The sequence below is a fragment of the Rana temporaria genome, chromosome 2 (genome assembly GCF_905171775.1).
Source record: "Rana temporaria chromosome 2, aRanTem1.1, whole genome shotgun sequence".
Taxonomy (NCBI): domain Eukaryota; kingdom Metazoa; phylum Chordata; class Amphibia; order Anura; family Ranidae; genus Rana; species Rana temporaria.
This window is the reverse complement of record NC_053490.1, coordinates 164,937,749-164,965,103: the sequence shown is the minus strand read 5'-3', so window position 1 is coordinate 164,965,103 and position 27,355 is coordinate 164,937,749. Positions and strand designations below refer to the sequence as shown.

The 27,355-nt window shown below is 38.1% G+C and overlaps 1 protein-coding gene across 3 annotated transcripts in view; it reads left to right on the top strand.

Annotated features, from left to right (window-relative positions):
* LOC120929675 (protocadherin-9) overlaps positions 1-27,355 on the top strand; it is a 587,299-nt gene that overhangs the window by 138,262 nt on the left and 421,682 nt on the right. The window contains exon 3 of one of the 3 annotated variants that reach the window (XM_040341352.1): positions 12,736-14,061. The exons of 1 other annotated variant lie outside the window; for it this stretch is intronic. In XM_040341352.1, coding sequence (XP_040197286.1) covers positions 12,736-12,864 — 129 coding nt within the window. In that variant the 3' untranslated portion in view covers positions 12,865-14,061. Of the gene's footprint in view, positions 1-830; positions 1,241-12,735; positions 14,062-27,355 lie in introns of those variants that run through there. One more of the 3 variants, XM_040341355.1, reaches the window with a different exon arrangement.

Genomic DNA, 27,355 nt, shown 5'->3' with positions numbered 1-27,355 from the left:
AGCCCTATTCGTGAACGACTTACGCAAACAACGTAAAATTTAAAAATTTTGACGCGGTAACGACGGCCATACTTAACATAGGATACGCCTCATATAGCAGGGGTAACTATATGCCGAAAAAAGCCTTACGGAAGCGAAGTAAAAAAATGCGCCGGCCGGACGTACGTTTGTGGATTTGCGTATCTAGCTAATTTGCATACTCGACGCGGAAATCGATGGAAACACCACCTAGCGGCCAGCGTAAAAATGCACCTTAGATCCGACGACGTACTAAGACATACGCCAGTCGGATCTAGCACAGCTTCAGGCGTATCTTGTTTTGTGGATACAAAACAAAGATACGCCGGAGCAAAATAGAAGTTACGCGGCGTATCAATAGATATGCCAGCGTAACTTCTTTGAGGATCTGGCCCATTATGTCTACAAGCTCCTTTAAGGCCCATTCACACATATGCATTGCAATATTACTTGTTGTAAGTGTTCACTCACAAATGCATATGTGCATAGCCCTGGCACCCTAACACATACAGTACAGTGCAACAAAATGTATTTGCCTACTTAATTAGCGTTCACTGCAAATAATGTGAACTAGCTCTGCATTAAAAACAATTATCTAAAGTAATGCAATGTACAGGGATGCACCAAAACACATGTGTTAATGTATTTGTGTAAATGCTCATGCATTAGGGCAATGCATAGAATTAATATGCCCTTGATGATGTAACATGGCTTCTTTAACAGTCTAAGTCAATTGAAATACCAGAAAGGCACAATATATATTATTAAACACACTGAACATAGTTTACTAAAATGTCTCACTTTATCCACAGATGATGTAATTCCAGCACATGTGCATAGAGGTTAACGACAATGGTGAAAGGTCTGGGGGATAAAACATATCGAGAGCGACTTTAGGAACTTAATATGTACAGTCTGGAAGAAAGAAGATAAAGGGGAACCATGATTTGAACCGTTAAATACCTCAAGGGGGTGAATAAGGTTCAGGAGAGCAGTTTTTTCAATTTGAAACAAAAATCAAGAACACTGGGACATGACCTCAAACTGGAGGAAAGTACTCCAATAAAACTACCAGCAGAGGTAGTGAGACAGTCAACAGTAAATGGCTTCAAACATGCTTGGGACAAACATAGATCTATACTCAGTCAAAAAAGTTAGCGAAAAAACAATAAACAAAAAAATTGGCAGACTTGATGGACTACTCTGTCTTTTTCTGATGTCACTTTTCCATGTTTCCATGTTTTGTCTTTGGCACACATCTCTATTCTCAGCTTGCTGAGAATGAGTCCAGATGTACACTGCACGACACATGTTCTCCAATTTAAGGACTGCTAAGCAGCAATATATTAAATTGTGTGTGTTTAGAAATGCTTTGAATAAACAGTAGGGTAGCAAAGTTAAGTAGGTAAGCTGGGAAAGGGGGAATTAGAAAAAAAAATTTTCATCCTGCATGTGTTTTCCAAATTCAATTTAGGCAGGACTATCATTTTTAGGTGCTGATCACCAAGAAATATTGATTAGAAAAATGTATTCCACCATGGTATTATTTGGGCTGAGGTCAAACGTCAACTGTGTTGGTAAAGGTCTCCAACTCCAAGAGTGGTACACTGTACCTGTACCACAGTTTATACTAAACTCCTTTATCAATAGGTGTCACCTATATTCTTTGTGAAAGTGAAGTCCTGAAGGATATAGGCAATGCCATATCTACCTAAAATTCTTGTAGGTGCAATGTACCGTAAAATCCTAAATTGGCAAATGATACAGAAAACCATATGTCCAGCCCTTGTTTCTACAAACTGACACATTGTTGTCTCTATTCTGAAGATAATCTGTACTGACAGCAGTGCTATGGGTTGGGATTTTAGAAAAACTGATCAATCTGGATGAACAGGAGAGGCATTTTATAGACTTTCTCTTATACGATTCTGCCTTTAGGAAAACAAAGTCTTTCCAATATGCTTCCTGCAACAATCAAGTATTATCATATAAATGTCCAATAGATTTGGAAAAGATTGAGAGAACTAATGAATTATGACAAAAATGTAGCTTGGGGTAAAACGTCTGTATAGATTTTTATGTGGTACTGTGAAACATCAGACATATTGGCAACTGCTCTTGCTCTTTGTACATAGATGTCTTAGGAAACAAGTGTCTGGAAGTCAAGCAGTCTCCAAGTTGTGGCTTAAACTGTCACACTCAGTTAAATCATGTTTAACCAGCTCTAGTTCTTAAGACCTTGAATAGCTTTTGTTTTGTTTTTAGGACATTTTTGTCATGCTTAAGAAATGTTTTTATTTTTTATTTTTTTTTATTAATTTGACTACTGGCAACACATGAACTTAACATAGCTTTCCTCATATTTTCTCTGTTTTAATTACATTCAAGTGTTACATGTATATTATTGTGGGCACTGGATATGAGCAAAATTAATTATTCTTCAAGTACAGATCAGGCTACGTCATTGGGAGCAGAGATCAACAAAGTTCCATGCATCTACAAAAGCTGTTGTTTTTCCTTCCTTACATGTTCATACTTATGCAAATAAAATAAGTCACTGTTATGTGATAATGAGCAAAATGCCCTTCTGTTTACAACTTAATGGAAGACAAAACCCACCTGTATATAAAGTTTGTATACTAATGCCGCGTACACAACCGTTATTCATGTCATGAAAAAAAAGAAGTTTTTTTCGACGTGATTCCTCTCAAGCCTGCCTTGCATACAAACGATCGTGATAAAAAATGCTCGAGCAAAGCGCGGTGAAAGCGTATACACGACCCTTTTTCACGACGAGAAAAACAACGACGTGAAAAACGACGAGAAAAAATAGAGCAGTTTCTAAATTTATAATGGCCATTTTTCTTGTCAAGAAAAATGCTCTGGAGCCTACACACAACCGTTTTTCATGACCAATTAAAAAAATGGCATTCATGTGTACGTGGCATTACTGTTATTTAATGTCATTTAATGTTTACATTTTTGCATTTTTTTTGTGCACAAGGTTAGAAAATCATTTTTAGGTCAGAAGATTATATAAACCCCAAACATATAATTTTTTTTATGAAAACACACTATAGAATAAAATAGTAGTAGTTCCATTTTTTTTTAGTTTATGAAATAAAACATTTTAGTAAAAAATACAGAAAAGTGTTTAGGACACTGAGACACAAAAAATTACACAATTTACTGTACATATATAAAATTTGAGGTTCTGACAAGTAAATAGATGCCCAACATGTCAAACCTTAAAATGACACGCGGCCCATGATATGGTAACAAACATCAGTACCCTATATTTTTCATAGGTGATGCTTTAAAAACTTCTACAGGTCATCAGTTTAGAGTTAACAATGAATAATGGGCATATAATTGTTTCTCTCACTCTGGCATGTGTGGTGATATGTAACATATTTAGTGCAATCAACAGTTTTGTAGACAGGTTCTCTTCAATGAGACATCAGGGATCACCTGTCCTCCAATGAAGCTGATTGAATGTGGATCACATTCCATCAGCTTCTTCCCCAGCCATCACAAGTGCTGCAAAGGCAGCAAAGTGAAACAGGGATCCGTAAGTAACTTTTTACAAATAGAAGCCATCCAATGAATATTTGATGGTCCCCCCTTCTACCCAGCAGTATCTGCCATGTTCGTCCTAGGTCCTGTTGAGATACAAAATAAAACAAGCCTACACTATGTTGCAGCCAGTATTTAGGCTGGTCACTATAGGAGTTGAGAATGTTCACACAATAAATGTATTGAATATACACTTCAATCATCCAATCATGTGCAGACAAAATAAGTAAATAGGATTTTTTCTAGGAACATTTTCAACTTTTACAACTCCACTAAGATCTTTCATCACATCCCCTTGCACCTCTTAGCATGGATAGACAGTTTTTCTCCAGGAAGGAAGAAATCAGAAAAACCACCAGGCTCCAGAGGGAGCTTGGGTGCTTGTTTAGTCCTTTGCACATTGTTCCTCTAAGTTTAGACTTTTCTTTAAAACAAAGCATAGTTTTTTTTTAGCTCTGTTGTTATTATCATTGTGCCATTATAAAAGATGCATTTATATGTAATTTTTAATATATTAATAAATGCCTATGTTTTCAATGGCCCATTTTCTGTTTGGCTTCAGTTCACACTAATTCTCTGTGTTCCTGAGCACTGAAAAATAGTTGGACATTTTGTGCAGTATGTCCTAAACATTGTAAAGTGTGGCAGGAACTGCATTGCATTTTATCTCATTAATTTCACCTATTGTAGCAGAGGGCAGCACAAGCTCACACTACATATCAGCGCACACATGTTAGGTGCACAGTAATGCATGCTGTTTGGTGTGGATATTGCCGCCTACACGCATGACGAGAAAACTGCCTTTTTTAGATTGGTCATGAAAACCGGTTGTGTGTATGCTCCATACCAGTTTTCTCGACGAGAAAACTGCCAGCAAAAAAATTAGAACCTGCTCTATTTTTTCTCATAGTTTTTCCCGTCGTTCTTTTTCTCGTCGCGAAAACCGATTGTGTGTATGCTTTTCTGAGGGGAAAAGAAGTGCATGCTCAGAATCAAGTATGAGACAGGAGGGCTTGTTCTGGTAAAACTAGCGTTCATAATGGAGATAGCACATTTGTCACGCTGTAACGAACTGAAAAGCACAAGGCTGAAAAGCGCGAATCGTCTCTCACCAAACTTTTACTAACACGAGGATCAGCAAAAGCAGCCCAAAGGGTGGCGCCATTTGAACTTCCCCTTTATAGTGCCGTCGTACGCGTTGTCGTACGTGTTGTACGTCACTGTGCTTTGATCAAGCATTTTTTTTCCATGAATGTGTGTATGGAAGGCAGGCTTGAGAGGAATCACGACGAATCACGTCGAGAAAAACATTGTTTTTTTTTGAATGACAGGAAAAACAGTTGTGTGTACGTGGCATAAGCCCTTACTGTTGGTATTTTAAGTCACCAAGTCTTCAAAGGCAGTGAGGGAAAGAAGAAACCAGGAAGGATTCTCTACTTACCGGTATTTCATCTAATTATATTCATTAATTCAATTAGGGCAGCTCTAAAATATAATTTATTTAGCCAATTGTCGAAACCCAAAGCAGCATTAGCAGCTCTGGCATGTAGTTACATCAAGTTGTAATGGGCTACTGCTGGGGCATGTGCGCATCATGTATGTTGTCTATTAAGTGGAATTATCAGGTACTGTATTGCAGTATAACATCTGTTGCTTCACAGACAATTCAGCAGTTCCAAGATTAGTTATTCCAGTGCAGTCCGACATTGAAACCTGTACTTGCAACTTGGTTGTTTGGATATACTATCTCCATTATGTTATAAAGTTGTGTTTAAAGTAAAGCATACAATTATGTAAAGTGATACTGTGAACATATAGAAGGCATTCTCAGGTACCTGCATGTACCCATCAATCTCTTCATGAGCACCAAAGGAGCACCTGCCTGCTTCACTATTGACCTTTAAATGTGGGGGTAAAATTAGGAAGCTTTGGAATCAATTGAATGATTTGTTCAAACACCTTAGTGTGCCTGTATTTCAATGATTTAGTGTTACGATAATTGTAACCCCTGATGTTCCCATCCATTATGAAGTCTTCCATTGCTCAACACTTGGGAATTTTTTTAGTTTCAGAACATATAATTCTGCACAAGTGTTCCCTGCCCTCTAGTTTGCTATAGTGGCAGCCACCAACACTCTGGATCAGAATCTCAGCTTCAGTAGGTACCGTATTTATCGGCGTATAACATGTACAGGTGTATAACACGCACCCTAACTTTCAGGCCCCGTACACACGACCGAGTTTCTAGGCAAATTTCAGCCGGAAACTCGATCAGAGCTGTATTTTCCCGAGAAACTCGTCGTGTGTACACTTTTGGCCGAGGAAACCGACGAGGAAATCGTCAAGCCAAATAGAGAACATGTTCTCTATTTCCTCGTTAGTCAATGGGGAAACTTGGCTCGCCGAGATCCCCGGCGGCTTCACAAGGATCTCGATGAGCAAAACGATGTGTTTTGCTCGTCGAGTTTCTCGGACGTGTGTACAGGGCCTAAGAGGGAAGTTTCAGGAAAAAAACTTTCCACAGCCCCCTGCGTATAACACGCAGGCACAGCTTACCCTCTATTTTCAGGGCAAAAAAAAGTGAGTGTTATACGCCAATTAATACAGTAATTACTTTCCCAACAGGTCTCCTTTGGTGTTAGCATCAGTAATCACTATTTTTGCAGCCTGAAACAGAATAATTAAAAAGTTATTTATTGTTTAGGTAACATGGGATTTTGTCTCCTTTCGTTTGTATAGTGGTCTGTATAGTTGAGTGTAGCTACATAAAGTAGTCAACATGCTGCTTACTATCGTGCATTCTCATGTGAGTTTTTTTCTAAGTAATCACATGATATCTGGGTCTGGAGCTTGTACAGGAGGACATTATCATTCACTTTTTTCTACGGCATCATGAAGTCTAAAGTTAGCCGTAAACATGTGATAGGAAAAATAAAAAGGGAACTTTACTGCATATGATTGGATGTTACGCTTCACTTCATCTCACATCACACTTAAGTAAATTAGACACTGTGATTACATTTTTCTAATTTATTTACCAAACTTTAAAACTTCAGTAGCACAGTGGAAACTGCACAAGTAGTAATAATAAAAGTAATTTAGCAAAAAAAAAAAAAAAAAAAAACTAATCCAGTTTAGATTTAGTAGTGTTAATCATATGAATGTGCTGCAGTGAAGGTCATCTCGATACTCAGGCTTTTTGCCAGCAGACCAGCAAGATATTATTTAATTCCATTAGAATTTTTTTTTTCTCTGCAGACCCAGATGAGTAGCACAGCAATCTGCAATGATATGTATATTTAAACTGCCAAGGTTTCTCTTTACCCCCTGCCTATGTCTGTCGAGTGAGTTTAAAAGAAAGTTGTGCCACGTTATAACAAATGTAAAATAATTAGGAGAATGTGCCAGCTTAAAGGTCAGTATGTTGCTGTGGCAAGTCATGCTAATAACAGTTATTCTGGTTTACACGGGAGACTTCTTATTTATTTTATTTCCCAGACCTTCTCCAATACTACTTGTAAATTAATCAGTGGATACAAATAGCAGCTATCTCTTTCTCCTGTTGTGCACAGCTTTTGGGCTGACGTATTGAAAGTCACTTTATAGTCAATTTGCATATGCATTCCTAACATAAACTAAATGTTAATAGTTCCCATGACATTTTCATCTAACTGATGGCCAGATTCGAGACACTCCACACACATAGAAACCAAGCAAACTGGAATTTCAGATTTATTAGCATGACAAAAGTTGATTAAGTGTGCATTTTTTATATGACCGGTATATCTCAGATTGCCAAAGAGTATTCCCTAGCAGCTATAAAATATGTTTTCTACAAACAATGCAAAGGTGTTTTTTAGGAAGAAATTAAATTACTCATTATTTCAAACATAAATTATGAATTAACTGAGAAAACAACTTGACCTTTTAATCTTCTTGCAAATAAACTGTAAATAACTTTTAGAAAATTAGTTAAATCATGATTTATTTATATTGAAAAAAAATTGGTAAAATGATGTTAGTATTTTTTTACTGAAACCTCATAATGGGATTCAGCAGATTTTATGGTAGTTTATTGCATGCTATACAGCTTTATATCTTTATTTTTCAGAAGTTTTGAACCAGCATAATTTGAGTTAAGAAAATGAAATATAATGCTATATTGGGAAGTGTAGGAAAAGATGTCCTTTTTTTAAGTGGATTTTTTTTTAGATCCTTAATGAATCTAATGTTAATGTTATAATGGAAAAAAAGTGAACATATCATTTTCAAAGAACAGGTATAAAAAAAATGTAAGTTATTGCAAATGTCATACAGTTGTGCATTTAAGATGTTTCATCTTTATGAGTGTAAGTGAGCATATGTTTATTCAGCTTAATACTGCCACATTACCCAACTCTGCCTTATCACTCTTTCCTACCCACTGTTTTGGGCCCAACCAGTTACGAGTAAATAATAAATACTAGTGCAAAGAAGAGAAAATAGGGAGAAGTTTCCTGGGTTTACCAATAATATTGTATATTTAAATAGAATTAAAGTGGTTATAAAGCATCAAGGTTTTTAACCTTGATGCATTCAATTAGAGGCAGGGGACTGAGTCGCATGGTCTGTGTCAATAGATGTAGTCATGGTGGCTTGGGAGCAAGCACGCTTGGGTGTCCCCATGGAAAGCCTCTTTTCATGGAGTCAATCATGGAAGAGGAGGAGCCTGAAGCATCTGGGGGGGGGCAAGAAAAGAAGGATCAGGACTTCACTATGCAAAACCATTTCACGGAGCAGGAAAGTAAAACATGTTTGTTATTTAAAAAACATTAATAAATAACGGTTTAATGTCACTTTAACGCTTACAGACATATACTGCGGCAGGGCGGCTCGACTGCGCAAAATCAAGTACCTGTACATTATTTTGCGCATGCGGTGTAGGAGGCATACGCAGGCCACCGGAGTGCCACTTCTGCTCTGATTAGACACAGCGGGAGCTAATCAGCGGGTCTGGCAGGCACGATGGCTGCCGCAACCCACCAATTGTTCTGTGGAGGGACAGATCAGCGGTGTGCCTATGTAAACAAGGGAAACCGCTGATCTGTCAGGGAGCAAAGGAGAGATCTTTGTGTTTCAGCTAAGCTGAAACACAATGTCTCTTTTCCTCTAGTTTGTCCCTCCCCCATACAGTTATGAAACACCTCCCAGGCACACACTTAACCCCTTGATTGCCCCTGGTGTTAACCCCTTCCCTGCCAGTGTCATTTATACAGTGATCAGTGCATTATGTTAGCGATGATCACTTATTGTCCAATTCATCCCCCACAATGTCGCAGTCCCGCTAAAAATCGCTGATCACCGTCATTACTAGTAAAAACAATAAAACAATTAAAAAGTCCCTAAATCTATTTCAAAGTTTTTGGATGCTATAACTTTTGTGCAAACCAATCAATATACGCTAATTGGGACTGTTTACCAAAAATATGTAGCAGAATACATATAGCCTACATTTATGAATACATTTGATTTTTTTGGTATTGGGAATGTTTTATAGCAGAAAGTAAAAAATACATTTTTTTATTCAAAATTGTCAGGTTTTATTTTGTTTATAGTGCAAAAAAAAAAAATGCAGAGGTGATCAAATACCACAAAAACAAAGCTCTATTTGTGTGGAAAAAATACATTATTTTATTTGGGTAAAAAGTTGCACGACCGCACAATTTTCAGTTAAAGTATCTCAAAAAATGGCTTGGCCAGGAAGTGGGTAAAACCTTCTGGAGCTGAAGTGGCTAAAGTGAAGACCCTCTGTCACACCTTTTAGATGTCACTGTCTTTGATATGAATTATCTTTGCTTTTGAGAGATTTCCCATGGGTTCCTCTAAGACAGGAAGCAAATGGAATTTTTCTCACCGGGACACATATAGGAAAAGAGAATCTGATAGGGTTTTCGACCTTTGCTACTTTATCCCAAAGTAAAAAAAAAAGAGATTATACTAACACTTTAAACTGTGTGGTATTTGCAAACCCTTGACTTTTGGGTGTTTTTTGTAAACCAATATTTCTATATTAGACTTACAGAACCTTGTTCACATAAAAAGGTGTACATCAGCTGCTTTAAGAGCGATAGTGGATGTGCACGCCACCGGGCAGTGGCAACAATGTCCTCTGGCCACCCGGGAACGCTCCACAGAGAACCAGAACAGGGATCTGTGTATGTAAACAAACAGATTCCCATTGTGACAGGGAATTAGAGAGATCTGCTGTTCCTAGTGATCAGGAACAGTGATCTCGCTTCTCCTCCAGTCATTACACCCCCCCCCCACAGTTAGAAACACCTCCCTAGGGAACATTTAACCCCTTGATCGCCCCCTAGTGTTAATTCCTTCCCTGCCAGTGACATGTATACAGTGATCAGTGGCTATTTTTTAGCTCTGATTGGTGTATAAATGTCACTGGTCCAAAAAAAGTGTCAAAAGTGTCCAATCTGTCCGCTAAAATGTCGCAGTCCCGCTAAAAAATCGCAGATCACCGATTACTAGTAAAAAATAAATAAATAACAAAAATCCTATAAATCTATTCCCCATTTTGTAGACACTATACCTTTTGCGCAAACCAATCAATATACGCTTATTGTGATTTTTTTTTACAACAAATATGTAGAAGAATACATATTAGCCTAAACTGATGAAAAAAAAATGTTTTATTTCATTTATTTTTTGGGGTATGTATTATAGCAAAAAAAGTAAAAAATATAGTTTTTTTTTAAAAAGAATTGATGCTTTTTTTTATTTATAGCGCAAAAAAATTTACCACAGAGGTGATAAAATACCACCAAAAGAAAGTTCCATTTGTGGGAAAAAAAGGACATCAATTTTGTTTGGGTACAATGTCGCACAACTGTGCAATTGCAGTTAAAGCGACACAGTTCCGTATTGCAAATAATGGTCTGGTCATTAAGGGGGGAAATCCTTCCGGTCCTTAAGTGGTTAAGCAGAGTTTCATACATACAGAACACACAGAAATCTGAAATTGCATTGGTCGCCATGATTTATTACATTTTGCACATCAGCAATTCTCCCTGCCGTACTGAAAAGCCTGAAAAGTAGTAAAAGCCTATATATTGGATCAGTGAACTTTAAACCTAAACCCAAGTCAGCTCAGAGAGAGGAAAAACATTCGGGTGAAGGCTATGGGGCCATTTTACTAATGCAGTTATATATTTTTTCTGTGTTACTTCATCCAGGTTTAGGGAAAGATACAAATTCTACTTAATCTGTTAGTATAAAAAACAATGTTTAGTAAAGCAGACACAAGCTAACAAATTTGTTAAAAAAGTTCATGATAGTATTTTGGGAAACATATTTTTAGGGTATTTGTCTGTTTAGCTGCCTGTTTTTTTTTTTCAGTTTTACATCAGTACTATATATTGCAAAGCAAGGGTACAAATGCAGCCTTGGCCATTGGCATTAGCTTGCCCAAAGCCACAGCTTTCTCCATAGGCCATCTCCGTTAATTCTCCAATTCTGTTGAAGCAGCCCCATTTATCCCTAGCCACTTCCCGACCTCCTCATGTACATTTACGTCGGCAGAATGGCACGGACAGGCACAATCACGTACCTGTACGTCCTCTGCTAGACGTGGGTGGGGGGTCCGATCGGGACCCCCCCCTGGTACATGCGGAGGTCGGGTCCGCTCGGGGAGCGATCCGGGACGACGGCCCGGCTATTTGTTTATAGCCGCTCCGTCGCGATCGCTCCCTGGAGCTGAAGAACGGGGAGAGCCGTGTGTAAACACGGCTTCCCCGTGCTTCACTGTGTCTGCGCATCGATCGCGTCATCCCCTTTATAGGGGAGACACGATCAATGACGTCATTCCTACAGCCACACACCCCTACACTAGTAAACACATACACAGTGATCCCTAACTCCTACAGCGCCCCCTGTGTTTAACTCCCAAACTGCAACTGTCATTTTCACAATAAACAATGCAATTTAAATGCATTTTTTGCTGTGAAAATGACAATTGTCCCAAAAATGTGTCAAAATTGTCCGAAGTGTCCGCCATAATGTCGCAGTCACGAAAAAAATCGCTGATCGCCGCCATTAGTAGTAAAAATAAATAAATAAATAAAAATGCAAAAAAACTATCCCCTATTTTGTAAACGCTATAAATTTTGCGCAAACCAACCGATAAACGATTATTGCGATTTTTTTTACCAAAAATAGGTAGAAGAATACGTATCGGCCTAAACTGAGGAAAAAAAAATGTATATATGTTTTTGGAGGATATTTATTACAGCAAAAAGTAAAAAATATTGCATTTTTTTCAAAATTGTCGCTCTATTTTTGTTTATAGCGCAAAAAATAAAAACCGCAGAGGTGATCAAATACCACCAAAAGAAAGCTCTTTTTGTGGGGGAAAAAAGACGCCAATTTTGTTTGGGAGCCACGTCGCACGACCGCGCAATTGTCTGTTAAAGCGACGCAGCCCCGAACTGTAAAAACCCCTTGGGTCTTTAGGCAGCATTTTGGTCCGGGGCTTAAGTGGCTAGAGAGGATTCTAGCTTATGCCAGGACAGCACAGCCGGGATATTCACAAAGCAAAACATCTGGTTGGTGGTTGTGGTGTATAAAAGCTATGAAAACCACAAGATCTTTCTATTCACACAGTAGACCCATATCACCTCCGTAGTAAATATTTGTACACTTCAAAATAATACAAGGAAAGAACTGTGGCAGAGATAATTGGGCACTATGATTTTTCTTCCCTTTCAAATTCAAAAGTTATTCCTCACTTTGATTACTTGTCTTGTATCTAAGCTTGTGGTGTTAGGTATTTAAGTAACATTCAAAGGTAGAATAGGCTCTTCAAATAAGTGAACTACTAGGAGGCCAATGTAAGTGGTCTACATATGAAAACTCCTAATATTGGAGGGACATTAGGTAAAGGATTTGGGTATGTAATTCATAGACTAAAGATGCAGTGTAGAATCAGATTATATTTCCAGAGGGAAAGGGGCAATTATTTTTAACCCTAAGTAACGATATTTATTATCTCATTATTTCATGTTAAACTCGCTGATGCCAGGTTCATTTTAACGAAAGGTTGTGGATTACACTTGTCACTGATTTTTCCTCTCTAATTTTTGAATTAATTAGAAAATGGCTATCGGGGATGCAGGAATCATCATGGATAAATCAGAATCTGTAGTCACTAGACAAGTATCTACAGCTCTGGTGCCCCATCTTTTTTCTGAGAAAGACTCTAAGAACCATCATACCTTGTGACCACAATGGCTATTCCATACCATCACACAGGGGAGGTCCCACACATTGGCCACTTTGCAAATATAAGGGTATGCTTGAGAATGACTGCAATCTGAAGATAACAATGTCAAGCAGAGCTAAAGTTAAACAGGAAAATAAATTGTTTTATTTCAAGAAAGAACTATTGCAAATGATAAATATATGTAATAACATAAATATAACTAAATTGTGTTATACCTGTACTGTGTAAAATTATCCTTTAAAATTCCAGAAAAGTGATTCTGTAAAAAGGGACATAGTTTTGGTAAATACTGTTAACAATAAACATTTTGGCTTCCCTTTGCTGTTTTAACAAATTTTAGGATCACCAATCAATTTTAGTTGTGAGTAAAGCCACAGATTATAAAGCTTTAGGTTTATATTTCTGTTCCTGCATTTGTTTGGCAGTATGTATATGGTTAATAGAGACACAAAAGAAAATACTATTTGGTCTTTCATGTATGAATAATAACATCCCTGGTGTTTGTATGCGTGTATATCTAAAACATAATAATAATAATATATCCAATTAAAGTGTTTGTGATAAGGAATTTATTACAGAATTCATATTTGTGAAGCAACATTTTAAAAGTGTTACCTAGCCAGCCATGTGTTCATAAAAATCTTCCTGCAAACCTGACAGTATATTGAATATCAGAATGTTTTCATTTGTTCCTGTTGTGTGTGGCAAATAATCATGGCCCGTGGTACCTACTTGTCTATGGTAGCTGAATGATGTTAGCAGTTCAGTCTGAGAACCTTGCTCTGTAAACTTGTTTTTGCTAAATATTATTGGAAATACTAATTGAAACTGTCAGTAATATAATAGGCCTTTGTAAACTATAATTTATACACAATTAATGATAACTGAGATCTTATCATATTTGACAATGTAATGTGTGCCATTTTTACCTTCTGTTATGTTTTTGTTCAAATGTATGCAAGTTAATTTATTTTCCAAAGGGATTATTTTATATAATGTGTATAATGTGTCTAAAAGCTAATTGCACTCATTCATGTATATTTTGTAACTTATACGATCTGTCCTGCCTTTTGTTTTATCGGATGTAGACTTTGTTCTTACAGATATCATTTCATTATAAAAAAAGTACGTTACTCTTTCCTAAATGTCACTGTAAAATTAACAATAAAGTCTAATACGTTGTTTTATAAACTTTGGAGATTTTGTCCTGAATTTACTTGTTAGTCGTATACAGACAAAATGTGTAAAAAAATATAATAAAATGGCGTCACACAATATTCCTATTTCAAAAAGTAGAACCCCAGCCAAAAAGTTTGAATATAGGGATGGGATAGAACCTCTTTCAGATTATACTTCTGTCTGTAAGAACAGATCTCCCAGGGACAGGGACACAAACATTAACTATTTATACAGTATAATCCAAAAGAAAGAGCGGCGCACATGGGTCTTGAGAGGTGAACGCACAGTGAAGATTTTATTTTGACGTTTCGACAAGGCCCATTTATTTAGTGACTTTACACTGGGTTCATTTCTGTTTTTGTACTTGTCTCTTAATCTGCATTCCTGGTGCTACAAGCTGCTCTGCAGCACCCCTTGTACTTTTTCCTATACACATTACATGTTCACCATGCTCTTGTACTCCAGCTCTGCCTCAGCATGGGTGACCATTTTTCCCAGGCAGCATGATACTCTGTCATGCAGTTTTTTGTCTCTGACTTATGTCCTTAGGGCCAGATTCTCATACATTTGCGGTGGCGCAACGTAACCCGGTTACGTTACACTGCCGCAAGTTTTCAGTGTAAGTGCCTGATCTACAAAGCACTTACCTGCAAACTTGCGGCGGTGTAACGTAAACCCCTTTCGGCGCAAGCCCGCCCAATTCAAATGGGGCGTCTACAATTTAAATTAGGCGCGCTCCCGCGCCGGACGTACTGCGTATGCTCAGTTTAGAAATTCCAGCTGTGCTTTGCGCGATGTGACGTCATTTTTTAGAATGGCGACGTGCATAGCATCCATTCGTATTCCCGGACGTCTTACGCCAAAACAAAAAAAAGTTGAAATTCGACCCGGGAACGACAGCCATACTTTAACATGGCTCGACTAAAGTTAAGCCATGTTAAAGCAGGTGTAAATTTGCGATGGGAAAAAATTACTAGCAACGACGTAACGAATGCGAAAACCGTTGTGGATCGCCGTAAATGCTCATTAGCATACCCGACGCAGGAAAACGACGCAAACTCCACCCAGCGGCGGCCGAAGTATTGCATCCTAAGATCCGACAGTGTAAGTCAATTACACCTGTCGGATCTTAGGGCTATCTATGCGGAACTGATTCTATGAATCAGCCGCATAGATAGGACAAGAGATACGACGTTGTATCAGGAGATACGCCGTCGTATCTGTTCTGTGAATCTGGCCCTTAGTGCCTGAATTTGGCTCCTTCCATTTATTGATGCCTATTTTGTAGCTACTTTTTTGTTGTTTTTCTGTTCTCCCAAATTTGGACATTTGGCCATGATTGTTTTTGGCTGAAACTTTGACCTTTGCACTTGTTAATGTCATCACATGTGAATGATAATGATGGGAGGGGTTTTAGGGCATATATGTTGTGTTGCTTGACTTGTTTGGTACCCTGAGGAAGAGGAGCTTGTGACTCATTGAAACATCAAAATAAAATCTTCTCTGTGCGTTCACCTCTCAAGACCTGTGAGAGTCGTTCGCTCTTTTGGATTTATATATAAATACGGTATATATATATAAATATATATATATATATATATATATATATATATATATATACCGTATATTTATATATGTGTACATATCGGGTCAAGGCTAATATTATGCATTTTTATAACCCCATTTGTCACTGGGACAAGTCGCAAAGGGTTATCTTCCTTACAGAGTCACATACAGCTCTATCCAAACATGTCTTTTTTCATGTTCTATTCAAACATGTATATTTTAAGTTCTGGTAAACTGTACCAATACTGAATTCTATTTTGGCAAAGTTATGGTCTATGTAATTTGTGCTTTCTTCTATGATGCCAGTACTGGCCATTGCAAAGCCAAAAATTGGTTATGTGCCGTGCACCTGGTTATATATAATATATAATGAACAGAAAACCATGGCATCTATCTAAGAGGCAGTAACACTCTTGTAATAGCTTTACATGGCACACGTTATTGTGACATCTTAACACTTCATATTTATACCAAGAGTGCTGGAAATTGCTGCAATTATTCTGCACCATCTAAACTGATATAGCATACTGTATATCAATGGTGATTCATTTTAGTGATTTATTAGCATATTATTATTATTTAATATTTATTCATATTAGCATAAACTAAAAATATTAATTTTAGGTCAAGGAGATCCTAAAAGATTATATTATATATCAGAAAGTCTGTACATGATTCCTGCTGTTTTTCACTCTTTGGGATTGCATGCTGCTAAAGACTGGGAGATATGTTTACTGAGAAACATTGCTGCACCTTCTAATAAGGATAACTGACACACACACACTTCTTGCTTATATAGCATTAAAATAACTTGTAGAGACTTAAGACTGTTGCTCATTTATTCTTTTAAGGCCTTTTAATAAAATTATAATGCGATGACATAACATATACTGACATTTTCAGATGAAAAAAAAAAAAAAGAGCTGAGAACTAATGGTTCAAATGCCATGTCAGAAAGTTCAATTTCAATTTCACTGAGTGGATCATGTATGTGATTGATAAAATGGTTTTGTGTGTGCCTTTTAAAAAACTGATTCTTGTGCGTTGCTGCACACATATACTACTTAACTAGTAAAAATTATAGCAGAAAGAGTCATCTAAACTCTAAAATATTTAAGCTTGCCATACACTGATTGAAATGTGTCTGGATCAGGTGGGAACAGTCCAATTTCAATCAGTACATGGCCATCCCCTTGACCAAAGCCAATCATTTAAAGCAGGGATATGCAATTAGCGGACCTCCAGATGTTGCAAAACTACAATTCCCATCATGCCTCTGCCTTTGGTTGTCATGCTTGTGGCTGTCAGAGTCTTGCTATGCCTCATGGGACTTGTAGTTCTGCAACAGCTGGAGGTCCGCTAATTGCATATCCCTGATTTAAAGGGACATATTGGAAAGCCTTTGTCACTTAGTGGCTCCAGCCAATCAGTTGATCAGTGTATTCTGGCAGCAGCTGAATACGATATCCCATTGGGGGGGAGATTTCATGGAGAAAGGGCTGCCCCAGGTTGACTTCAGTGTTGTTTGCATAACCAAAAGTCCCAATATTTTAACTCCAGATCTCTGATAAAACAGGAGATTAGAATTAAGAGATCTAATTATCAAAGGTCCAGTCTGTAAGCATGTGGCTGGCACTGAATGGTACATGGAGCTGCATTTTTTCTGAAAAAGGTAAGTTCTAGCCTGTAGCAATCATCTCTTCAGGTGCCACCTCACATTCTAAAGCAGATTATCACATGGGGCAAGTATGGTAGCAGGGGAAAGTAACACGCCAACCTGCTTGAGCCACCTTTTAAGCCAACGACACAAGGAAGTAACTGGTGGAGCATGCATACTGAAAGTGGAAATGCAGCAGCAAGTGGATCTGCTGCTATAGTATTGCTTCTGACAATAGGGAAGTCTATAGAAACAGCAGGATCAACCAAGTATTTTCTAATGATAACAATAAACGGTACATTACCAAAAACGTTGTATAATAATAACAATATGCTGTACATTACCAAAAGCTTCTGCAGCCAGAAAGAGAACATACTATTGAAGATAATGACACAAATAAGAAAATGTGTTTACTGACACTTTAAACAGAACCTTTGCGATAACAATTGAAAAAATGTCTACTTTAATAGCAAGCCACTGGTGAACATGTGTGTGCACCCAATTGTTTTGATTCTGTATGTATGCACATGGTATGAACAATGTATGTGTGTGTGTGCATGTTTAAAAAAAATTATAAAGAGGCATTGGGGTGGATGTACAAAGGCAAATAGACTGTGCAAATTACAAATGCAGTTGTATTCTGCAGGTGCAATTGCACTAATTTTCCCCAGAGCTTAGTGGATTTTTTAAAGATGATTTCTATCATCCAATCATGTGCAAGCAAAAACAATTTTTTTTTGTCCCTTGCACTTGATCTGGGTATTCTTTACAAAGTGAAGTTGTACCATATTTACATTTACTAAGAAAGAAAACTGCACTTGCAAAGTGTACAGTCTAATTGCCTTTAGTAAATCCAGCCCAAAATCACTAGAAATGTTAAATCTACTCATATTAGTGTTTAGGGAGAATTTTAGTTTTGGTATGCCTTGACTTGACATAGAGGAGTGTAATTAATCAGTAACAATTATATTTTATTCTTTAGATGCAGAGTAAATACACACTGTCAACGCTTTATTATAATTTTTTTCTAATTAAAGCATGAATTGGTTTAACCTTCAATTAAAACATATATCCATAGCAAATTAATGAAGGCAGTCTGAGATGTACTGCATTTTAAAATGAAACATGAAAGTGACAGTGCAGTCACTGTAACAGAAGGTGTGGGCTGACATGTGACTGACAAACACACACATATACTGTATATATATATATATATGTATATATATATATATATATATATATATATATATATATATATATATATATATATATATATATATACACTGTTTATATACAGTAAATCACATTTATTGGTAATAACTGATACTCAGTTATCCCTATATGTAATATTGATAGCACAACATGATGAGACATTTTTCACCCGTTCATCATATTTGTCATTGTCCTCAAATATCTGTGTGCACTTAGTAAACTCTTTCTTACAAATGTTTTTACTTTCTATGCACTAATTCTAATTTACAATTATAGTGCTTGAATTCAAAAAAAGTAATCAGTAGAAATGCCAGCTATAATCTGATTTCTCAGGTGCAAATAAAATAGTTAAAAAGGCACACAAAATTGAGTTAACGTATAGCAAAATTCAGCACTGGTCACTCTTTCCCATTTATGTTTGCATTATTTTTATGTATGGTGTCAACAATCATGCATTTTTTGTGCCGTCAGTGTCATCAATAGGCCCTTTAAATGGAAGTTTATATATAAATAAATAGAAAAAGCATTTAAAGGAATTTATCATTTGTGTATTAGCATCATTTAAAACATTGGCCAATTTTTGTGTATGTGCGTTGATGTGCATTAGAGCTAGCTAAAAAGTGTAAATTAGCCTTAATTTATTATAAGGTTAGTATAGTGAATATATTATGGTTCAGCATACATATATTCATAAGTCAGACAAAAAAACATTTACACAAGATGCACCCCAAGTCTACCCCTTTTTTTAGTGGGACAGAGGCTACCAAAGAGAAGGGAAGCAGGAACCCAGGGTTAGAAACGTTATCAGGCATCACATCCCTGATACGTGGCTATGATATGCACTTGGTCCTTTGTGATGTGATCTTTCTGCAATAAAACTTTTGGACAACATCTGATGATTCACAGTGTGCTGGCAAATATGTGCATTGTTTCATGACAAGCCCAGTTTCCAGCTGGAAGTTGCTACAGCACCGCTACTGAAAGGTCTATGTCCAGGAATGTGTGCCGTGGGAATATGGACAATAAGAAGAGATATGATAGCAATATTCAAATATCTAAATAGTGATCATAGCATTGGGAGGAAACTATTCAGTCTCAGGTCACTTATAAGTCACATACACACATTCACTAGCACAGGTCGATCTGGATGGACTGACGTCTTTATTAAAGGGGTTGTAAAGGAAAAAAACTAATTTCATAATAAGCATCCTTTACCTGCAGACATTCCTCTTTTCACTTCCTCATTGTTCGTTTTTGCTCAGAAAATGCTCTATTCCTTCTCTGTTCTGTTCACTTCCTGCTTGTCTAAATTGTTACTCACCACCGTGAAGGGAGACTTTACTGTGGTGGTCAGTGACGTGCTCGCCCCCTCCTGGGAACTACATCTGTGCGGCAGGACGCTCTCTACGTGTTAGACACTTCAAGGAGGTGTGAATTACTGGGCATGCCGCAATTCATACTGGGAAATGTAGTTCTTACATGAACGAGCAATGCAAACCAGGAAGTGAATGAGAGAACAGAAACTAAAACGCCGGAGGTGATATAGATGAAGGAATTTAATAGGTATTTACTCGTTTTTTTAACAGAATCATTACACTATTCTGTCTGTCTACCTTGCAGACATTAATTTTAGCCAAATGTTTTTTTCCTTTACAACTCCTTTAAACTTTAAACTTTACCAACTATGTAACTATGTTTCACAAACTGGAACAAGCCATGGTGGTAATCCTGTACTTGTATGCCCACTTGTAGGTGTGGGGATAAAACACATTAGGTATGGTGCAGGCAAGGGGACATACTATATGCAGGCATAGGCCCTAAATACTTGGTGGTGCTGCTCCAGGCGGAGGTGTAGAGCCCCATTGGTACTCAGTATAGCAAAGGATGCAAGCGTAAGAAAAACTCATGAAGGGAGCAATGCACATTTAAGCATGAAACTGCCACTCATCATAGCCTATAGCCACCATAGGTCCTAGTATGAATGTGAACGCCTCAGTCAATGCCGCTTCTCAGGCCATGCCCTTTGACATGGTCTATGATTAAGCCCAGTGGATGGGGTGAAACATGTCAGGGGGCCTGGCTCATGGTAAGGCATTGACTGAGGTTTTTACATCTATACATCCATACTAGGACCAGCTATGGTGAGCGGTGGTTTAACATGTTTTCCTTGAAAAATAAAATGTATTTAGTGACAACATCCCTGGGAGGGCTGCCTCATTGTCTGATGGTAGTAGCGCTGTGACTTTGGTCCTATTTGAGGAGTTTGGATGAAATGACAGGGACCAGTTTTTGGAGAAACACTAGAATATAAGATCTGTGATATTTTTAAGTAGGCCTCAGATCTGTAAATGGCTGTGGCAAGCATGGTTCTTAGCATCCTCCATTTGAGAGAAAAGGGGTTTTTGGTTCAGCCTGTAGGCTTTCAAGTTCACTTCCATGGCTGACTAGGATGATAGTGGTGTCAGCCATTAGATTCTCCATGAAGATCAAGCACTGGTCTAGCTCTTAAATTCCCTTGAGAAAGTCAGGGGAGGGTTTGAGGCAAGCAGCCTGGGAACTTATCATGGACAAGGTTAAGCCAAAAAGTGTCTGATTCAGTATCTCATAGCCTTAGCGCCGAGGGAAACTGTTCCAGGACTCATTGGAGTCTGCTAGAAAATTACTGGCAGAGACGGCAATATTGGTAAGTCATCAAAAAGATTTCAAGTCTGCTTGTTACTATGTTTTTAATTTTTGCGGTTTGCCTATGGTCCAGGTATGATCCCTTGATGTTGCAATGCTTCCAGGAGAAGGTTGGGAGGAGATCAGCCAAAGTTTGGCTGGGATGGTCAGAGTGTCTGTGGTGTGTGGCTATGAACGAATGTGCTTTGATTTAGGTCTGTCATGTGCATGTGCCCCCTTTCTTTAGATTTTTCTAAATTAGCAAAATAACATCCTAATCTAAGTCAAGTACTACGTATACATTCTCACATACAGAGAAGCAGAATGTAGAGTTTACTCTTGATGACAAGCTAGGGAGAATAACTAAGTACGTAAAAGGCTGCCACATCTTTCAATAGAAGAGACAGTAGCCGCACAGCATTATTTTCATGTTATAAGCACACTAAACAAGTAAGCAATTTACATTATTAATACAATATAGCATTGTGTGGCTGAACAAATTTTCTTTAGTTATAGCCAAGGAATGTTAGAAAAGTCAGTCATTTGTGTCCTTGAGATTGCAGTTATGATGCAGTCCAAAACTCTACATTATTATACAACACATTTCTCAAAGGAGCTACTGACTAGCCATTGGAGCGTATATTTCATTTCTGTTGAATGACAGAATTTCTTGGGCCTGTGGAGGTGTTTATTCAAAAGAAAAAAAAGAGCCTGTCTGCCTTTTATAGCTACAGAATACAATATATGTAGAAAGGAAAATGCACTGCTAGCATTAAAACATTATGTGTGTATTTTTCCCTGGTGAGTCACAATCATTTTATGCAACTGCATATATACCATCAAAGGACATTTGTTGATTTAAACATATTTTTCTGTATATTGCCAGTTGCTAATATAAATGCAAATTAATAATAGACAACATAAACTATTATTTATCTTACTGATGTTTGTATCTATCTGTGTATCTATCTATCTATCTATCTATCTATCTATCTATCTATCTATCTATCTATCTATCTATCTATCTATCTATCTATCTATCTATCTGTCTGTCTGTCTGTCTGTCTGTCTGTCTATCTATCTATCTATCTATCTATCTATCTATCTATCTAACTATCTATCTATCTATCTATCTATCAACATCAACATCTATCCATCCAGCCATGGCTTTATTCATATTCTTATTTCAACCTCTGTGCCTTAACCACTTGCTGCCGGCCGCACGACTTTCTACGGCCACAGTGTGGATCCCAATTGCCGGAGGCTGTCTATATATGGCCTCCAGCCACTGGGGGGGCGCGCGAGTGCCGCCCGCATTACTGAGATGCCGATGCGCGTGCCTGGCGGGTGCGATGTCCGCCAGGCACCCGCGATCGGTGGTTACACAGACAAGGACGTGGATCTGTGTGTCTAAACAGACAGTTCCACGTCCTGTCAGGGAGAGAGGAGACCGATTCTGTGCCCCTTGTACATAGGGACACAGATCGGTCACCTCCCCCACTCAGTCCCCTTCCCCCTTAGTTAGAAACACCATGCAGGGTACACATTTAACCCCTTCCTCGCCCCCTAGTGTTAACCCCTACCCTGCCAGTCACATTTATACAGTAATTAGTGCATATTTATAGATCACTGATCGCAGTATATATGTGAATGGTGCCAAAAATGTGTCAAAAGTGTCCGATGTGTCCGCCATAATGTCGCAGTCCCAATAAAAATCGCAGATCGCCGCCATTACTAGTAAAAAAAAAAATCTGTCCCCTATTTTGTAGGTGCTATAACTTGCGATTGCGATTTTTAAAAAAAAAAAATTGGGCTATTTATTATAGCAACAAGTAAACAATATTGATTTTTTTTTCAAAATTGTCGCTCTTTTTTTGTTTATAGTGCAAAAAATAAAAAACGCAGAGGTGATCAAATACCACCAAAAGAAAGCTCTATTTGTGGACTGTGCAATTGTCAGTTAAAGCGACGCAGTGCCAGAAGCTGAAATTTCACCTGGGCAGGAGGGGGGGGGGGGGGTATATGTTTTCAATAAGCAAGTGGTTAAGGTACATCATGTCCCACTGCCCATTCATTCTAACTACCCAGTGATATTGCTGAATAAATAACCCACCATAAAAGAAAATTCCTAGCATTGCACTGGTAGTGCAAGCATAGCAATAAAGCTTTGTCTTAATAGTTTGGCTAAAAATGCACCACTAGAGCAGGAGGGCACTGTAAAGCCGTGCCTGTGTCAGCTCTGAGGTAGATGGCTGCAGAGCTGAGCTATGTCTCGTCTCACACATAGCTCAGCCTCAGTGCACACCAGCGCTGACATCCCCTTCTCTCTCTGCACAGACACGAGTAAAGATAGAGCTCATCTGCTCCTTCTCCTTCAGGAGAAGGAGCAGGAAGTTTGAACCCAACAGGAAGTTTGAACCCAACAAAGCATCAGACAGCCTGCCTGCGCCTCAGCCTCCATCCTGGAAAGCTCACCCTCTCTAGTCTCTCCTGCCTCCTAGTGTATAAAAAGTGGTGCTCTGTGGACTTTGTTAAATGGGAGGGGGGCAGGCTTTGGTGAGCATGCACCCTTAAATTAAGTTTCCCAGAACACCCCTTACATCAGATCTGATGTGAATGGTGTCTGTGCGGACTCTGATGTAAGGGGAGGCCTCTGCGCGCACTCTTGTGATCATGAAAAATCTTAGACTGTTTTCCACTTTTCCACGCTCTATGGGCCATTTGACTGGACTTGCCCCCCAGGCCTAAGGCTGCCAGCCCTCCCCTGGCACTGCAACTGCTTGCAGTGTTTCTGACTTGGAAAAAAGCCTTCAAAATAAGTAAAACATTTACATTACACTATGAATATGAAACAGATCTGCTATCTGTTATCTGTTATAACATATCAGTGTGTCCCCATCAGTGTTTTAATATAGTGTCCCCATCAATGTCCAATCACAGTGTCCCCATCAGTGTCCAGTGACCCATCAATGTCGTATCAGAGTGTCCTTGTTATCTGTGTATTACTGTACTGTGTTGCTTGCCTTTATTATTAGAGTGGACTTCCGCTCTCTTTCATCTCCCGACTCCCACTGATGCAGTAGGATCTTTAATACAGACAGTGTGCGGGTAGCCGGGGGGTGCACGTCAATGGTGTCACTGGCTGCTAGGACTTGGCAGTCTCAGCAGCCAATCATAGTGCACAGCATCACGGAATGGGCGGGAGTTACGGCAGCGGCTCTGCTACAGACACAAGCGAGCCGGAATAGTACACAGTGAGCGTGAATAATACACGGGCAGGCCGGATGTTAGCTGCGGGCTGGCATACGGAGACCCCTGCTCTGCACACACTGTAGACAGTTGGCAACATGACTCGAGTATAAGCCGAGGGGGGCATTTTCAGCCTAAAAAAAAGGCTGAAAAACTTGGCTTATACTCGAGTATATATGGTATATTGTTTTTAATCAAGCAGACCTTATCGAAGGGTCAGGAGGATGAAACACCTGCTCATGAAATAAACAAATATGTTTTTCCCATGTACAAATCTAATAACAAGCAATACATACAAACATATTTTTTTTCATATACAAGATTAAGACATTTTGACAAGCTTATCTACATTTAGCTTTCATTTAGTTGGTAGAACATCTGACACTTGGCCACTTTCAGAAGAATTTACAGAATCATATGAACATATTGGCCTGTTCCTGCTGACTTTAGCTGTTTAACAGCATGTAGATTTCTTGTTTGACAAATGCCAGTTCTTTTCCACTATTTATTGGCAAACATAAGTCTTGCGAAATTATCATTTAACTTATTTATTTTTACATAGAGCAATTTTAGTGACCTCAGGCCTAACACATAAGAAACTGTTTCCATGCTTGAGCATTATTTATTGCAGAGGTGATACAGAATGCATACATTTTTTATTTAAAGAGGAACTTAGCCCCTTATTTTCCTCTCTTACCTTTTTATTGCTGGTCTATGCCCAAAAAACACACTGACACACCTAGTGATCAAGTGGTGTTCTGTTGGGGTCTGTCACTTCGCTGCTGCACAGCCATTCCAGCACCACTATATTATTCTCTCATGTCATGTGCACCATATTGTTCTCTCATGTCATCAGGGGGGGGGGGGGCAGATGGCTCTCCCGGGTTCTTTCAGCCAGCCCTATGTCAGCTTGCATGCTCCATGATGCATTATCAAGAAAGTCTACTGAAAGAAGAGACAGTCAGTCCCTTGATGATGCAACTTGCAAAGTACCCAAAGACCTCTTTGGATGTGTGTCATGGGTATTTCAGGAGACTGAGAGCATTGAATGTATAATTCTTGACCAGGCAAAAATCCAGGAGGTTCCCCGTAAAAGGTATTAAACAATAATGAAATTCAAAATATCTGATTTTTAGAGTGGAGGGGATAGACGTGGGATAACAGAAAGTGGGTCGAGAGAGTGAAGGTCTGTTTAAAGGTGCCATGCACATAAGATCTTCATAACCCAAACCTGACAGTTTTGTAATAACCATTGTCATTCACATTGGAAAGAAGATATTTTCAGCTCTTGGTGTCAGATGGATTTATTGAATCTTCCTGAATAATAGCAATTGTTCCTCTAGAACAATATGGGAATCTGTGTTTGGTAAATTCACATAATACTGTATATGATTGTATACAACACAAGTCAAATATTAAACCCAGCCAATGTTCTCAGATAAGCATGCACACATTCTGTTTGGAATATTGTACACGTAGCCATCAAGGTCTGAAATCAGTACAGAATGGATCCCCCAGAATACCTTATGCCAATATATAAATGTTTGCATATGGTATCAAACAGATTAGTCCAAATGTGCATTTCAGAACTACACACTACTTTAAATAATGTAATACTTGGTTAATTTGATTTTTTTTGGTTAAAATAGCATCAATTAATGTAAAATAGAAGAGTTACATGTAAAAATGGGACTATATATAAGAAAAACAATGCGTAACATAGCTGTTTATATGTTAGTAAAATAATCATATATGTCTAAAGAGTTCATCCATATTTTATAAACAGCAATCAGTGCAGATTTTTGAATCCATATAAGTTTGTCCATGAACCTTATATGCTGCTCCATTGACCTACTTTGAAATATATTATATAGCCAGTTATGTGAGCACTGATCTATCTTTGTAGATGTTGCTGTGTTTCTACTAATATCAGCAAATAGGCCATTGATTTTAATTATGTGAAAGCATCACTCTCCACCCCCTCCCCATTTCCCTATCAACAGAAATCCAAATGCAGAATTATATCAGTTAATTGAAGAAGTGCACTAAGTGAAAGCAAATAATTCTTGCATTAAGATTTGTTTTACTCATATAAATCCCTTTAGCAAACATATCCACCTGTTCCCAGAATAATTCACAAAGACCCCTTTTAATCGCTGATCTGTGCAATCTAAAAGTGTTTGCTGCTAACTAACAGAGTTTAGTATACATCAAATTATCTACGTAGACAAGCTGCTTCCGCATTCTGACAAGAATAGTGAAACACAGAGGGTAATTTACTGAACATCAGATCATTGACATAAAATAATAATGAAAATAATAAAAATAATGATATTAATAGTTATTATTTCCTACTTAACCTTGCATAAGGCATTCACAATCTTTTTGCCTGCTCATTTGTATTTTCTTGCACCTCTATTCATCTTTTATCTCTTTGATGTATGGAAGTTAGTGCAAGCCACTTGTATGTCAGCAGAGGTCCATACATGGGTCGACCAATAATTTATACAACTGCATTTTTATAATAATGTGCAGACTTGCACTTACATGCAGTGCCCCTTGAAGTAACCCTTGTTAATCATGTTGAATAAACTATGGCAGACAGGTCCGTAGATTTTTTTTGTTCTGGGGGGTTCAGCAGTAGGTACTAAGTAAAAGTCTTTTTAACTAAAATAAATTGCGCCAAAATGATAAAGACTGGAAAAAGAAAAAGCGATATGTGTTTCCCCTAGTAAGCAATCACATCTTTAATTCTATTTTATCAGGTCCTTTAGAAAATCAAAACCTGATTTCAGTTTTTTCCTTCTTCCAGTTTTCATGAACGCTGGCCTTTATGGTTGGCTTTTGTCCAGTCTAATGCCGCGTACACACGATCTGGCTTTTGCCTGACCAAAAGCACATCGTAATTCCGATGGAATTCCATCGAGGTAAAATAGAACATGTTCTATAGTTAAACTCCAATGGAA